At 46.8% G+C, this 15,415-nt stretch overlaps 1 protein-coding gene across 1 annotated transcript; it reads left to right on the top strand.

Annotated features, from left to right (window-relative positions):
* The first annotated feature begins 5,665 nt into the window (after nt 1–5,665).
* VSIG4 (V-set and immunoglobulin domain containing 4) lies at nt 5,666–15,115 on the top strand. Its single transcript, XM_067304400.1, has 7 exons — nt 5,666–5,720; nt 8,414–8,770; nt 9,515–9,796; nt 11,117–11,182; nt 11,907–12,020; nt 12,984–13,005; nt 13,861–15,115. Exons 1-7 carry the CDS (start codon nt 5,666–5,668, stop codon nt 14,081–14,083), a joined length of 1,119 nt encoding a protein of 372 aa, XP_067160501.1. The 3' UTR covers nt 14,084–15,115.
* Nucleotides 15,116–15,415: the final 300 nt, after the last annotated feature.

The following is a 15,415-nucleotide window of genomic DNA, read 5'->3' as shown; positions in this document are numbered from 1 at the left end:
AGGCAGACCTTCCTAAACCAACACTTATGTTTACCAAAATCAGAATTCCACTAGCCTTTATGGAGCCACTGAAGGAGGAACAGGGAAGCCTGCAAAGAACAGGCCTTGTGAGAGCAGTGAGACTGCCAAAAGCATCAGTAGCCAGTAAGAGTGTGATAACTGCAGGTAAAGGAAGGATTTGTACTGGTCTAATAGCTGAATTTGTGAAGCCCATCTGTACTCGCATCTAGGAGAGGCAAGGATGGGGGCACAAGAAAGAAATGAATACTTGACTCTTGGATTGCTTGCTTACTGCTAGGAAGTGCTTACAAGGGTTTGACTGAGGTAACGGACAACCCAGAACTGATGTCAGTGACCTGGAGATTCCTGGTAAGGGAAGTTAATTTTCAGAAATATCACTTGTACATCATGTTTGTGTTGCGTGACTCAGGCCTCGAAGGAGAAGCTCATTTACACTAGCTTTCTGGTTCTTTAGATGGATCAAAGGCCATGTTCTCATGACTGTCTGTACTATTAACTGGTAAATGCGAGAACTGTGGTGCATATGATTGTAAAGGCTAATACAGTTAACTTCTCTGAAACATCCCCAAATTACTTAGTAAACCTGATTGTTTAATCAATTCTGAGTTTGCTATGGCTGGACCTAATAAGAATCTCTGTCTTGCAGTAAAATTTGTCCTTTTTTTTTCTGGGTGCAAATGGTTCATAAAGAGTACTCTCCTCCCTCCCTCCCTCACCTATTTTTGGCAGCTTGCACAAAGCTTGGTACTGCATTTCACCCCCTGCAGCCTGAAGGCTAATTGCATTACCAAGAAAACAGCATAGCAAACTCTTCTCTAGCCTTTGGCAGACTATCTCAAAGTGTGAGGGTAAGGATTCAGGCTTTGCAGAGCTGGGCCCTGTGAGTATCCAAGGCCCTATCTGTATTCCTTTTTGGGGTGCTCCTTTTAAATATTTCATTATAATAAACCAGGTAACTAGGCATAATGTCTGAGACAGAGGCTTTTTCTTCATGCTTTCAGATGCAAAACTATGAGGAGTCCACTTAGAAAGAAATGGGCAGACTGCGTGACTCAGGGAGGAGAAAACTAGGAGATATGTCTCTGTCCACAGGAAAGAAAGATGTCAAGTAAACCACATTTGAGGAACTACACTACTTGATGTTCATTTTAGCTAAGTAGTCAACTTTTATCCTCTGTAATTATAGCTTCAGGAAGTCTTGCATGTCCGGTTCAGAAAATAATCATATCAGCAGTTTTAGCTTGGGTTTTGAGCTTGTGCTGGGGCATGTTTCCCCCAAATCCAACAACTTTTAAAGTCTCTTGAATAGGAGATAAGTTTTCAGGACAATCTTCTCTTACCAGTCATGGGCCAGGATGTACAAATGGTTGGTTTTAAATCATGTCTCTGAAAATGGACTCATTCAGTCTTTCAGAGACGTTATTTGACTTTTAACAGTGCTGTTATTTTTCCAGGCAGGACACTCTTAAATCTAGCTAGTGGCAACTTGGTGGCAGAGAATGGACAGATAGAGTACAGGCATTAGCACACAAGCTAGAAGTTTCTGTTCCAATTCAAATGAACTGGTTCCATACTGGTAGCTTCAGCAAAGAAGTCAAGAAGAAAAGGCAGCAAAAATCAATTTTCCATCATAACAACAAGGATATGTTCTGCAAGAGCATGCAGTGCTCTGCCTCTGTTATTTTCTTCGCAGGATAACAGCTGGTGTTAACTCTTAGCCTGGAGCCTCACATGTTTGTTGCACAGGTCTTGCCACACCACACGCAGCTTGTTCCTCCAGGCTGCCAGTGCTTGCCATAGGCAGGTTTTATTGCAACAATAAGCAGAACTCAGCTTAAATCATATTCAGAAGGCCAAGTGTGGGGGTGCTTTTACCCAAAGAGTGAAGGAGACCTGCGCTGTGCTCATCAGTTGACCAATTTTGTGAAAACGAAGATAGTAATCGGTTTTCATTGCCCTGCACAGAGGTGGGAACAAGCCATCATTGACAAATTGCAGCACTTCCAGAGAATGGTCTGACCTCAGCTGCTGTGTAAATGCTTCCTAACTAAACCAAATAAATATCTGTTGTGATGGGACATAGCTGTGGCAAAACGGCACATATTAACTTTCCCTCCCAGGCCCATCAGAAAATGGTTCCTTATATTTCAAATGTGTCTACCTTATGTTCAAATTTTATTCTGAATTTCTTGTGAACCCTAGACTTCCCATACTGATGTATGTGAGAAGACTTTCAGGGGAGTTTGCTGTTTCCTCCTGTCCATTATTCTTTTCTTTCAAGCTAAGAAGACTGTCCAGACAGAAATTCTCCCCACTGACACAACAACAAAGAAGTGGAAGGGAAATGAAATTATTTCTTGGAAGCATTTCAGTGGTGGTGTTGAGCGGAGCATTTCTTAAAACTAAATGCTAAGGCATAAATATTGAATAAATATCAACAAGCTGCTTTAGTGAGTGATTAAATGCCTATAACAATCCACTAGGTCAGTAGATTTGCTTGTATATGCATTTCTTTTCTTCTGTAATTCCTTCTCCCATTGTTAATACTTAGCCGGCACATATTGATCCTATACATAACATCTGTTGATAACTTTTGCATCTACTTATAAAGGTACTACTACAGAGTGTGCCCAGAATGCCTCCTGGGTTGAAATCCCCCACTCCCTGCCGTCTGTAAGCTACATCCTCAGAAAACACTGCATGTGTTTGCAGAACATGAAGCATGATGGCATTTGCACATGAGCTGGACTGTTGCAACAGAGATGTGTACCAAGACGATCTGTGATGCTGTGAAAATAAGAGCACCAAGCAGTGATTATCTGCTCACTAGTAGATGGTAAAAACTTGTGTAATGTTAAATGTAGATGACTAGGTTGTTAATCTCTGGTTTCCCTATGTACCTTCTCCATATCCCTGGTAGATGTGACTGCATCTATAGCTGTACCACAATTGGGCATAGTTTCTGGCCAAGTGGTGGAAAATGCAGCTTTTCCATTCCTATTGTAGTAAAGAGCAGGATGTTGTTTTTAAATATCTCTTCTCCCCATCACAGAAGTGGCATTGTACAAATCCCAGTTACCCCAGGTAAGCACAAGGCTTGTTCCCTTCCCCAGCATCAGTTGTCCGGGCTTAGGTGCTAGTTCTTATTTCCTTATATAGACTTAATAGTAGCAGGAAGAAAAGAGAAATCGTCCCTGGACTGTAAGAGGTGGTATGCTTAGGGGAAGGGGAAGAAATCCAAGGAAACCACTGCATCAGCAAGCTAGAAATATAAACCCACATCTTTCTCTTCATTTGTTCTCAACCTTTTTCACACCATGACTCAGACATCTATGCACTTTCCCCTCCCCATGATTCACAAATACTTTGTGCCTGCCCAAGCAGTGCTTTCCGCGTTAGGGAGTTGGTCCTACAGTAGTTTAAAAGAAGTGCTGATGCCTGGACTGCCATGGCTTATGGCACATCTTTGCCTCTCTAAAGGGGACCACTGCATTGAAAAGAAGGATAGACAGTTCCTCCTCAGTATGTGGGCCAGGGCAAGGAACTGAGCTCACCCTGTGACCGTGCTCAGAGACCTGCCATAGAGACTTCCCATGCATTGCGTGTTTAGTGGAGGACCAGGAAAATTACATCAAAAAAAAAAAATCGTTTCATGCAACTTTCTTGATTTTAAACAAATGAAAGATATCAGATTTTGTTTAAAAAAAATAGCAGTATATCAAAAAATTGCAAACTTGTATTTTAGGAAATTTCATCACAACAGAAGAGTTACAGAAAGACTTAAACTGAAAATATCTTTTAGTCTAAGTTCCATTTTCTATTAAAAAAAAAAAACCTAATAAAAGTGACATTCAAAGGTTTTATGATCTATAATATTTTGTTATTCCAGACTTTGTGTTCAGCATTACTCAGCGTGATTTAAGTTGTGCCAGTCTCAGTTCTGAGAATGCATCATTCATCTTTCCTGAACTGCCAATCATACTGTAGGTACTGAAGTTTCTTGTTACGGTGGACTGATATTTCTTATTATATGAGCTTGTTCTCAATCAATTTTGATTGTCACACTGGTGGTATTTTAGCTGGTAACTCCTGTATTTGAGTTCATCTCTGCCTGAATAATTAAAAAAAATTTTAGTCACACCATCTCAGCCATTACTGGGAACAGAAAGGTTTAGACAAATATGCTTGTAGCCCATATCTATAAAATAGGAAACTGCTTCAGATAAATAGTATTTTGTGTATATTTTTGGCTTTTAAGCAAATGAAATAAATCAGTGCACTTTTTTTTAAAAGACAGTAGCAGTAAATCAAAATATTAGCAGCTTGGGAAGAAAAAGGATGTATCTTTGTGCCTTTCAGCAAGGACCTGAATTTGGCAGGGGATGCTAAGGATGTACCTTTTGTTGTTTGCCATAGAAGTCTGCCCAAGCTGGGTCCAAGTCAGATCCTTGGGGAAAAAAGGGGTCAGACTGTTAGGCAAAGAAGCTAGGGCTGGCTTTCCTCCTCGTTCAGGTTGCTGACTGACCTGCTCAGAAGATGAGTGGGGTTGTCTCAAAGGAGTCTCTTGCTGCAGAAGCTGGTACGTGTGTGTGGTAGAAGAGCTGAGCGCCGAGGAGGAGAAGACAGAGAGGAAATGGAATTGAGCCTGCACAGATCGGTCTCTACTTTATGCTCCTGTATGATGTTAGGTAGTCAGTTCAAATTTTCCAGGGGTAGGCTACTCTGCTTTCCATTTCTGGATGCCTGGTTAGGAGCCCTCATGGTGTGATGGATAGAGATGCTGAGCACTCCCAGCCACTCGCAAAGGTGATGAGAGCAGTGTTTTGGATGTCCCAAGTGCTGTGGGATGTTATGTACTCTGGAAAATCAGATCATCCATGGCTTCTGAAATTGAGCATCCAAAACCAGGAGATATTTTAGACTTTCAGTTCCTTGTGCCACAGTTCTCTGCATTTACAATGTGGCTAACATCACGCTTAGCCTTACAAAGGTGCTGGGAAGATGAACTGACTGATGGGCAGGAGCTCTATTCTAGAACCGCAGAGAAAGATGGGATGAAATAAGTCATAATGTTAGAAGCAGAGCTAGTGAATTGACACCACCTGTCCTGTGCATGGCAAAATAGTACGTAACTGTGTAAGTAATGCCAATGTCATCACACACAAGTCTGAGAGGACTGAATTCATGCTTCTCAAGCATCCTGAAGTTTGCTTTCCCTTGCTACTGAGTGCTTGACTGTGTAGTCATAATAAAGCTCTTTCATTGTGAAATGACTGCAAACATGGAAAGAAAGAAAGCAAAAAAAACCCCACCCAATTATCAAGAGAATAAAAAAGAGCATTTAGAGCATTTCTTGGAAAAAGTCAAGAGAATGATAAGAGAAGTGGATGGGGACAAGAAAACATGAAATGGAAGCAGAAAGATCCTTGTAGTCTTTGTTCATCCTTCACCCCAGTCATCAGTGAAATGGACTCGTGATATTTCAGAAAGAAGGAAGGAAAAAGGGCAGCAGCACAGCCTGAATCCTAGATGATATAGAATAGAAGAAAAGGAAGTATTCTTGACTTGCATTCTGGTCTCAGGAGTGTGGGTCTCTCTCTGAGTAAGTGGAGGGAAAGGAGGACAAACCTGCAGTTCCAACAGAATGGAAAAAATGCTACAGATAGCGGTGCTTGTGAAGGCTTTCATCAGCTGCAGTGGTGAGTAAATGCTTCCTCATATTAGAAGAAAAATCTGAGTACTAGAGGGCAGGGGAAATCTTCTGAATTATAGCATCTTATTTTTTAAAAATTGTCAAGTGTGGAAAATCTCTAGTTTCTTGCATGAAAAAAATAGAGCCTGGGAACTCACAAGAGTCTCCTTTGGCATCAGACACAATGATGTGCTTTTGAGAGTGGAACAAACAGTATAGTTTAAACAGTATAAAGTAAAAAGTCAGATCCCATGCCCTCCAGAGCAAGAACAAAATAGGATTGTTCAAGTTCCTTGGAGAGGATCTGCTCTGGTATGTCAGCTTCCAAAATGGTCTTTGTGGAGCTGGAATATGCACGTTCTTTTAGAGCTTAACGATGCATCACCATCGTTTTACTAGCATGGTCCTGGGAAGGAAGAGGTACAGCTGTAATTGTGAGCCTAGATTCAGACACACGCATAATTCACCTTGGTGTCTCCTGCTCTACTGACTCTCTAGGAGCATTAGGATAGGTGATACTGGAATCTTTGCTTCGATTTATAGGCCCATGAAGCATTTGTCCCTGCTCCCAGTGCATTGACACTGACAGAGAAAGGTCTTGGGAAACAGGAGAACAGGAAAAGCTATAGCTGCTTTATGACAGTTGTATACAGAAGCACAGAATTGCTCCTGATATTCAGAAAAACAGGTTAGAGTACTTTCCCCATTTCATCATGAAAAAAGCAGCTTTACAGGTTTCTGTGATCAGCCTCTTAAGCTGCTTTTTGTGAGTTAAAGCAGCTGAATATAATCAGTGCATTTCTGGGGAAAAAAGAAGGGGGAGGGGGGGAGGAGGGAGAAGGTGGTATGGATAAAGGTGAGCCAAGTCTAGCTAAATTCAGGTAGTTTGCCACTTAGATGAGGCACTTCCCAAAGGAACTATGGTCTCACTGGGCAGACAGCCAGATAAATTGGGAGAATGAGCTGAATACCACAAAATACCTGCTACCCCTCCTTCCCCCTTCTCCTGTGCCTACTTTAGTACTTGGAAGGTACTTGTTTATCTGCTTGGGGCCGATATGAATCAAGAAAGCTAGGTTATATCTGAAGTCGTCCAAGGCTAAAGCACAAAGATCAGGTTTGGGTCCACTGTTCTTGTTTCAGGTCCAGTACTTCAGAGCAGATATCTAAAGGCCCCTGTCTGCATGGTGCTTCCACACCACCAGGAAAGCTGGGTGCTGGCAATCTAGGAAGGGAGATGTTCAGTTGCTTTACAAAATGGGTCAGAATATGGAAGTTTAAAATTTACATGTTACAGATGATACACATCCCTCTGACCTGTCTGGGATACTCTCTAATATAGCTCTTCAGATTTTGTCTAGTCCAGCTCTATCTACCTCTGGCGGGAGGTTTCACATTGTTTGGAAGATTACATCCCAGTTTAATAATTGCCCTGGGAGGAAATATTTCCATTAAAAATGCTCTGTCAGAGATTTTTCTTTTGCTGCATTTCTCCATTCCTTCTGATTAGCTCTCCTTTGGGGTTAGCCCCACTAGTGCTGGAATCAATTACAAACAGAGTGCCACCAACTCCATGGTGAATCAGTGCATGCTAGCAGCTATTTCATGGCACGCAGCAATACAAAACAATACTGGAGAGATGTTTAACTAAAATTGTGTCTGGATAAGTATACTGGATGCTAAACACACTTGAAGTAGAGAGCACCAAATGCCTTGAGAGTATATATCTGAGCAGTTTTCTAAATAGCTTCCATCCTTCTTAATTTTTCTGAATGGGAGTCTGTGAAGAGAGGAAGAAGAGAAATGGAAAACCTTCAAAAGCAGATATATCAAGGAGTTGCATTTGATAGAGATGTGCGATTCAAAGAATGGAGCTGTGCCTGCCCTCTCAAAGTTATTTGATAAAGGAAGAACAGTGCTCCATGTCAGAAACAAAATTCCTCTGCATTCAGCCCCAACAGTCCCCTAGATTGTCCTCCTGGACAGTGATCTGCACATCCTCACTTCCCCTTGAATGGTCCCTCCTGATAGCTCTGGAACAAGCTGTTGCACAGAGAAGTGCTTCTGCCTGCACAGCTATAGTGCTGTGACCTGTGAGCAACAGGGAAGTTACGTAAGAAATTAGTGACGTTAATAAGTGCAAACACTGGACTTAAATAGGCTTAATTTCAGTAAAACAATAAAATTGACTTGTTCATCCTTCCTCCCACGTGTAAGGTACAGAACAATATCGCAAGTGGTGTCGTCAGAGCACCCAGTGTCTTTGGGGGTGGGAGAAGGTCCACTGCTGTTTGACTCATCACCTGCAAGTAGAAGCAGAAAGCCAAGCAGCAAAAGCAGAACATGAAGGCTGGGGCTGTGGAGCAGGATTTAGAGGTGCATCTTAAGATCTCGTGAACACCACAGCTGTGATGTTACCACCAGGAGCAGAATTTGTGCCTCTCTGTACCAAGAAGGAATTGAAAACTGGCAAGCATCCAGAGAGAATCAATAAAAATAGCCATGAGGTTGAAGCAACTGTTCACATCCCTGTGCTCAGTGAGATGTAGACAGGCTCAGGTTTAGGCAGCTGTGGTCTGCAGCACATCTAACATGCTGCTTCATGCTGGCTTCCACCTTCTGGTGATTCCTGTCTATCCTAAGGACACTTCCTCCTTTGCAGTGTTCTTATTTCTTCTCTTCAACTGTTGTTCCCTGCAGCCCTCCTGGACCTGTCTGGCCTCCACCAGATCAATGGGACATGGAAGGAATCCACCACTTTACCTTGTACCTATGTGCCCTCAGAAGGTTTCACGCAGCAAACACTCATCTGGAGTATGGAGCGAGACTACAGCACCACCACCATCTTTCGGAGGGATAACTCTGGTGACCACGTCTTGTTGTCTCGGTTCAGAGACCGTGTCACTGTCCCAAAGAACAGCCCAGGGGATGTCACACTTCAAATCAAGAACCTTGAAATCCCTGACAGTGGACACTACACCTGTCAAGTCATCTGGAGCTCTAAAAATAACAGCTTGATAACAAAGGAGATGACCACTACAGTTAAAGTTGTCAAAGGTAAATCCAGCAATAAAGCCCTGCTCTTGCATAGCCTTTCTAATTCACAAAGCACATAGCACAAGAGGCAGCTGGTAGGAAGCGTGTAGCACAAGAGTCTTTCACAGCACATTGTCTACCTGCATCCAAACTGGGTGCTGAAGCATCTTGTTGGGAAGAGTGTCTGCCTCTCCCTTGCTGCTAGACCCTCCTCTCTGAGGAGGAAATGATGCATCTCAGGACTGTGGTGGTGTGGTGGACTGTGGAAGGGGGAGCAGTTAGTTCAGACCCAAATCTGGATCTACCAGTGGGCCACCTGAACCCACTGCTGCTTGAGATAGCACTCAAATCTGTCTTTGGTTCTGTCCAGATAACTAGTGTCTCTATGGTTCCTGTGCAAATGGGAAATCAGGTGGATGTTGTATTGGCCAAATATGCCTTCTCCCCTTCCAGAGCATCCTCAATGTGTGCTAGAACTAACTCTCTTTCTGCAAGGTGGGTTTGTGGCGGGGCAGAGAGGGCACCAATCCAACAGAGCAGGTCTTCTGTGACATGGCAGTTGCAATGGGTGGCATAACTGGTGTAAAGCTGTCTATAGGGACAGGAGAGCTGAGCTTAATCTGTGCAGAGGTGACATAAGAGTGGTGCCTCTGTTCCTTCTGGGAAAGGGCTTAAACCCGGCAAGTGAACTGCCATAGAGCGTCGGGAAGACTTCTGAAACAGCCAAGGCCAGTGTGACCTGAGCCCAATCTGCTTGTCTTTCAGTTGCAGTGACTAAGCCCATCATCAGGGCTGGTGAGCTGGGACTGATGCTCCCAGCAGGAGCCAGGACCAGCCTGACCTGCGTGGCCAGCGGATCCCCACCCATCAGCTACCGCTGGTTCCTGGGAGAGCCAGGAGGAAAAGCTCAGTATCTGAGCAGTCAGGCCGAACTCACGTTTGACAGTCTGCGACCCTCCGACTCAGGGAAATACTACTGTGAAGCAGAGAACAGGGTTGGGGCACGCGTTGCCCGGCAGAGCGATGCCGTAGAGCTGACGGTGAGAGGTGAGTCCCCAAACTAGAGCTCGTCATTGCAGCTGCAGGAAATGATCAAGGCAAACGGTTTCCCCTTTCTGTACACAGATCAGACAATTAACGCCGAATATGAGTTGTGATTTTAGTGCCACTCAGAGAGGAAACCACAAGGTCTGACATCCTCCCTGCTTCAGAGCATGGCTGATCGTGGCAGGGTTGAGAATAACGTCCCTGTGGGACCCAGATGCGCAGGGCAGGAGCCTCGCTCCTGCTCTTGGCATGTCTTCCTCTTACCCGGGTTGTAATGCCAACGAGGAGTGCGGGAAATTGTCCCGTGGCCGGTCCCTCCCACAGGGTCCCGGTCGGGCAGCGCCTGGCACTGCGACCTGCAGACCCACCAGCCCCAAGCTCACCGCACAGGGAGGTGAGGCCAGCGAGGGCCGAGACGGAGGCAGGCTCAGGGCTGCAAAGGAAGTGCCGCTTTCTTCCCAGCAGCGTGTGAATGATGCAGGGTGTGGAAATAAGGCTTTGAACCGAGTGAGACAAATCCACCTTATTGACTTTTGGGGCTGCAGATGCTCTCTCCAGGTGGGATGGAAGTGGGTGCCCATGTGCCCTGGATGCAGGTGCTCGGCTCTGCGTGGCTGGGCCGGAGCCCCCCCTGAGAGCAGCCAAGCCCGTGCTGGGGGGCCACAGCCTGGGAAACCAGGGTGTCGCACAGCTTCAGCAGGAGGTCACCTGGGCGCACGAAGCCTGCCTGGGGGCTTCATCCGTCAGGGAGCCTCGGGGCGCAGCTGCCACCTGTAAAACACCCCAGGACAGCTGGGGCGTCATCGCAGGAGGGATGAAGTGAGAAAGCCCTGCGGAAGCCTGGATGAGGCCCAGCGAGAGAGAAGATTGAAGCATCCTCTGCAGCTGTAGATGTGGGTTTGATCTGAAGCCAGCCGCAAGCGCTTGTATCTACAAACACACCACGTCTGGCAGGGTTACCATTGACGTGTTGGGGTGTGGAGGCCGGGACAGAGATGGAACGTCAGGGATAAAAATGTGGCTTGTCACTGAGAGCAGGTCAAATAGGTGTTTTCTTTCCTTTTACCCCAGAAACGTTAGCCTGGGAGAGTCAGGGCGATGTTCTTGCCGAAACGGGCCAGGCGGCCTCAGGGCAGCCGTTGCCTGCCAGTGGTGAGGAGTGGTGCTGGTGAGCCTCGCCGGCGGCCGGGGGGCGTGGGACGGGGCCCGCGGAGATCACGCCCCAGCACCGCCACCGCGTCCCAGAGCAAACCCCGCTCCCGCCTGACGCGGCCCTGACGCGGTGGGAAGCGTTACAGCTGCGCTCCTCCTCTTTTGCAGATCTGCCCACAGCGACACCGACCTCCAGGAAGGACGATGTTTCAGCAAGGTCTCCCGTTGCCACAGGTAAGCAGAGACCTCACAGCGCTAAGCAAAAGGCTCATGCAGAAAAATACAAGATTAGCGCTGACAAGGGCAGATTGACAACCGCTGTCTGGCAGACCAAACAGGGGACTTGGCAGCTGCATTTTGCAGCAGATTTTGCTTCAGAGAACAAATTCCTGGCCTGTCAAATAACAGATTTTTCTCTAAGCAGGAATTCCCCTCTTGGCCTCCCATCCGCAGGTCTTCTGGAGCTTGTTTATTGCCTTAAGTTTGCGTTGTGTTTCTGCCTTAAAGGGGCTGAAAATTTTAACATTGAACTCAGGCACAGATGTCACAGTTTAGCTAGGTTTTCACTGCTGTTGAAGGTTTTGTTTGGTTTTAAAGCAAAACGAGTATTTACTGCAAATATTCAGCAGCCTTAGTGACTCCGCATAGGAGGGGCTGGATGCAGAGGCTCCAGAGCAGGCTGGCGCAGCTCGGCTTGAGGTCTCGCTCGAAATGCTTTATGTGGCTGTGCTCAGCACCGCTCTTGCAATGCCAGCCCGTCCCACCCGTTAACCCCTGGGTGAGAAATGCTGCCCCGTGGGCATGGATCGGGCCCAGAGGTCCGGATGTCACGCGGCATCCGCGCGGGCTCTCCAGCCAGGCGGCCACGGCCGGCGGGGAGGCGGCAGGTCCCGGCCCCGGGCCCCGGGCTGGCGTTGGAGCGAGCGCTTGCGGACCGGGGCTCGTCTGTCTCGTGCAGGGCTGCAGCGGGGCCGCCTGCCGCTGTACCTCATCGTCCTGGTGGCCGGGCTCTGCGGGGCCGCGCTCGTCTCCATCGCCGTGGCCATCGTGCGCCGAGGGAAGGCGAGGGACGGTGAGCAGAGCGACGCATGGCCCGGAGGAGATGGGAGGCGGGCAGGTGGGCGCCGGGACTGGCGGGGTCCAGCAGGGACAGGCGCTGCCTCGGCTGGGCTGTGCCACACGGCCGCTGCTGCAGGGCCGCTTTGCACGGGCTGCCTCGAATAAAGACCGGGAGGCTCGGCTGGAGCCAGCTCCGTGGGGTCCCTCTGCCGGGACAGCTCTGGCCGCTTCTGCCCATTGCCCTCCCTCTGCGCCGGACACCCCAGTGCAGAGCATGAACCCCTGGGAATCACCATCGCCCTCCTCTGCGCCGGACACCCCGGTGCAGAGCATGAACCCCTGGGAATTGCCATCACCCTCCCTCCATGCCAGACACCCCGGTGCAGAGCATGAACCCCTGGGAATCGCCATCACCCTCCGTCCGTGCCAGACACCCCGGTGCAGAGCATGAACCCCTGGGAATCGCCATCACCCTCCCTCCATGCCAGACACCCCAGTGCAGAGCATGAACCCCTGGGAATTGCCATCACCCTCCGTCCGTGCCAGACACCCCGGTGCAGAGCATGAACCCCTGGGAATCGCCATCGCCCTCCCTCTGTGCCGGACACCCCGGTGCAGAGCATGAACCCCTGGGAATCGCCATCACCCTCCGTCCGTGCCAGACACCCCGGTGCAGAGCATGAACCCCTGGGAATCGCCATTGCCCTCCCTCTGCGCTGGACACCCCAGTGCAGAGCATGAACCCCTGGGAATCGCCATCGCCCTCCCTCTGTGCCAGACACCCCGGTGCAGAGCATGAACCCCTGGGAATCGCCATCACCCTCCTCCGTGCCGGACACCCTGGTGCAGAGCATGAACCCCTGGGAATCGCCATCGCCCTCCCTCCGCGCCGGACACCCCGGTGCAGAGCATGAACCCCTGGCAGATTAATAATAAAATATATTGATGTACATCTTTGATTCTCCCTTTTTTTCAGAACCCCTCTATGAAGTTGCATTGTGAGTACAATTCTTCATCTGTGATGTTGAGAAGACTTTGAGGGATTCAGTACTGGCATCTGTTTCAGAAAAACCTCTTTTCTCACTGAACGATCAAAGATTTCCTTGACTTTCTTGGGGGGAGGATCTGAATACCTTGACAGTGCATTTGATTAGCAGCATGAGGACATTAACATTTCAATGCGGAAGATAGTAAGAGAGGGTCTATTCTTTAAGACGTTAGAATGAGAGGAAGATATTTTGGGTCCTTCACTCTGTCTTGCAGGTGCCATGGGAAAGCTGTTCTCTGTAGTAAATTTCCAACATTATTTCACAAAGCAGAGAACACAAATTCTCATCTCTTCCCTCAAGATAAGTTCCTCCTCTACATGCCTTTTGCTTAAGAAACATATTCCAGTGGTTATCTAAATATGTTATTTTGTGCAATTCCTGTTTGCTTCTACTTATAAGAACATATTTCCTGCCCCATCTTAATCTTAGCCCTTAATCCCCTCATCCTATTTTTCTGTTCAGAGATATACCTTACCCACCTGTGGCCCCACCAATTGCTGTTTTAGCAATTATTAATAGTAGTTATTTTGCAAAGGCTGGACTATATGGTGACAATCCAACCTTTGGAAAGTCTGTTGAATACCAGTATAATAATGCCACCAGCGACTGTGATACCAATGTTAATTGTTTGTTTCCTCTTTTTGAGTGTGTGTGTGATTCTTTTAATACTGCTTTCTAGTGTCTTTCAGAGCCTCACAGACTCTTAGTAGATTAGTGTAAGTTTTGCTATTCTCTGGTCAAGGTGTAGATCAAATGATTTCTGATTTATTCCCCCTTCTCATTAATCTCTCTCTGTTGTTTCAGCCATAGCACCGTAGATGTCATGAGAACAGAGACTGATTTGGAGGTCCCTGCTAAGTGCCCACAAGAGGAGGTAAATTCTAGGACTGAAGCAGCATATGAAACCATGTCACCATATGTCACCATGAAAGACAATGACTATAGCAACATATGTACTGGGAAAAACACTGAGTGTGAGACCCTTGTGAAGGCAATGGAATCAGAATATGAAGCAGAAGACTTTTAGTAGAGTACCTGCATTTCCACATGAGCGGCTGTGCAGAAGATGGAGCTGCAGATCTTGAGTGGTGAATTTTGCCAAAGGAAACTATTTTTCCTATCTGCCTTCTCCACTGATAAATATACCAGTCTCATTGCTTTGTTTAACCTGGGGAAACCGCACAACCTTGGGCTCTGGTGAATAAGGTCCTGCCCATTGGTGCAGAAACCCTCAGCTGAGTGGTTCTCTACCTACATTTATGTAGCTATTAATTTACGAGCAGCCTGAAGGACAAAGGTGAGGAAGAAGGGACCTGGAGAAGTAGAAACACTGAAGCCTTTAGCCTGCAGGTCTAGGTGTAACTGGTTGCAGCACTACCGGCCAATAATAACGGCAGGGTATATTCTCAAGCATATGTTCCCCTGTTCGGACATCACAGACTGCAAGGAACCAGGAATTGTGCCGGAAGTGGAATGTTCCCTGGCTTTTACAGTTACAAATACTGGTTGTACAGCTTGTTTGCCCTTGAGTCTTTTTCATTTGAGGATGGTAAAGGGACCACAGAGGGTGTTGTTGTCCCAGGAATGTCATTTTTCCAATCAGACTGGAATAAATTACTGAGAGGAAGAGGGAATGGCTCTGACCTGATGATCCTCCTAATCCCCACTGGCTGTTTTTCTCCTGGAAAAGCAGAACTGATGTTGAAAGAAATGTTAAAATTTTATTTTATAGTGTGGGGGCCAGAGGCATGATAACATAAAAGCATTGCAGAATATTAGCCTTCTTGATGATTGCTTAGAGAGAAAATTAAGGCATTTGGTATAGTGATTGAGCAAGGGACCTCCCTGGACTCAACATAGATTGATACCAATTCACTGTGTGGAACATGATGCAATCTGTCCATCTGATTACATTGGAGATATTAATGCTGACCTATGTCATGGGGGTGCTGTGAACTTTCATGTTTGTAAAATGTCTTGAAAAGTGATTGATTAGTGCAAAGTATTTTCTTCCCCAGGGCAAATATAAAAGGCTTCAAAGGAGTCAACTGCATACCAATTCTGACTTCCTTGATATTTCACCATCCAGTGCCTTCATATTTCTGTTGCTTACAAATTTGTGCTTTTGCTCTGTCTCCTGATTTAATTCTGAGGAACAGCTAGGGGTCCAGTCATGGCCACAACTTGACTTGGGAGTCTGACCTCTATTTGTCTTCTAAAGAGGAGAGGACAGGAGGGGGGCAGCATGCCTGCACATCAGCCCACATCAAACTCCTCTCATGCCTACAGCCTACACCAGACCCTATAAGGCTAGTTTTCAGGCTGCCTCTACTTGCAAATTTTCACAGACCTGCATACA

The sequence above is a fragment of the Apteryx mantelli genome, chromosome 13, assembly GCF_036417845.1.
Source record: "Apteryx mantelli isolate bAptMan1 chromosome 13, bAptMan1.hap1, whole genome shotgun sequence".
NCBI lineage: Eukaryota > Metazoa > Chordata > Aves > Apterygiformes > Apterygidae > Apteryx > Apteryx mantelli.
Note: the sequence above shows the minus strand (reverse complement) of the source record. Positions and strands in the feature narration are given on the sequence as shown.

Coding starts and splice junctions, on each gene's coding strand:
- VSIG4 (XM_067304400.1), top strand. CDS start 5,666: ATGGAAAAAATGCTACAGATAGCGGTGCTTGTGAAGGCTTTCATCAGC. Junction 11,183..11,906: donor AAGGTCTCCCGTTGCCACAG/GTAAGCAGAGAC, acceptor TGTCTCGTGCAG/GGCTGCAGCGGGGCCGCCTG. Junction 13,006..13,860: donor CCCCTCTATGAAGTTGCATT/GTGAGTACAATT, acceptor CTGTTGTTTCAG/CCATAGCACCGTAGATGTCA.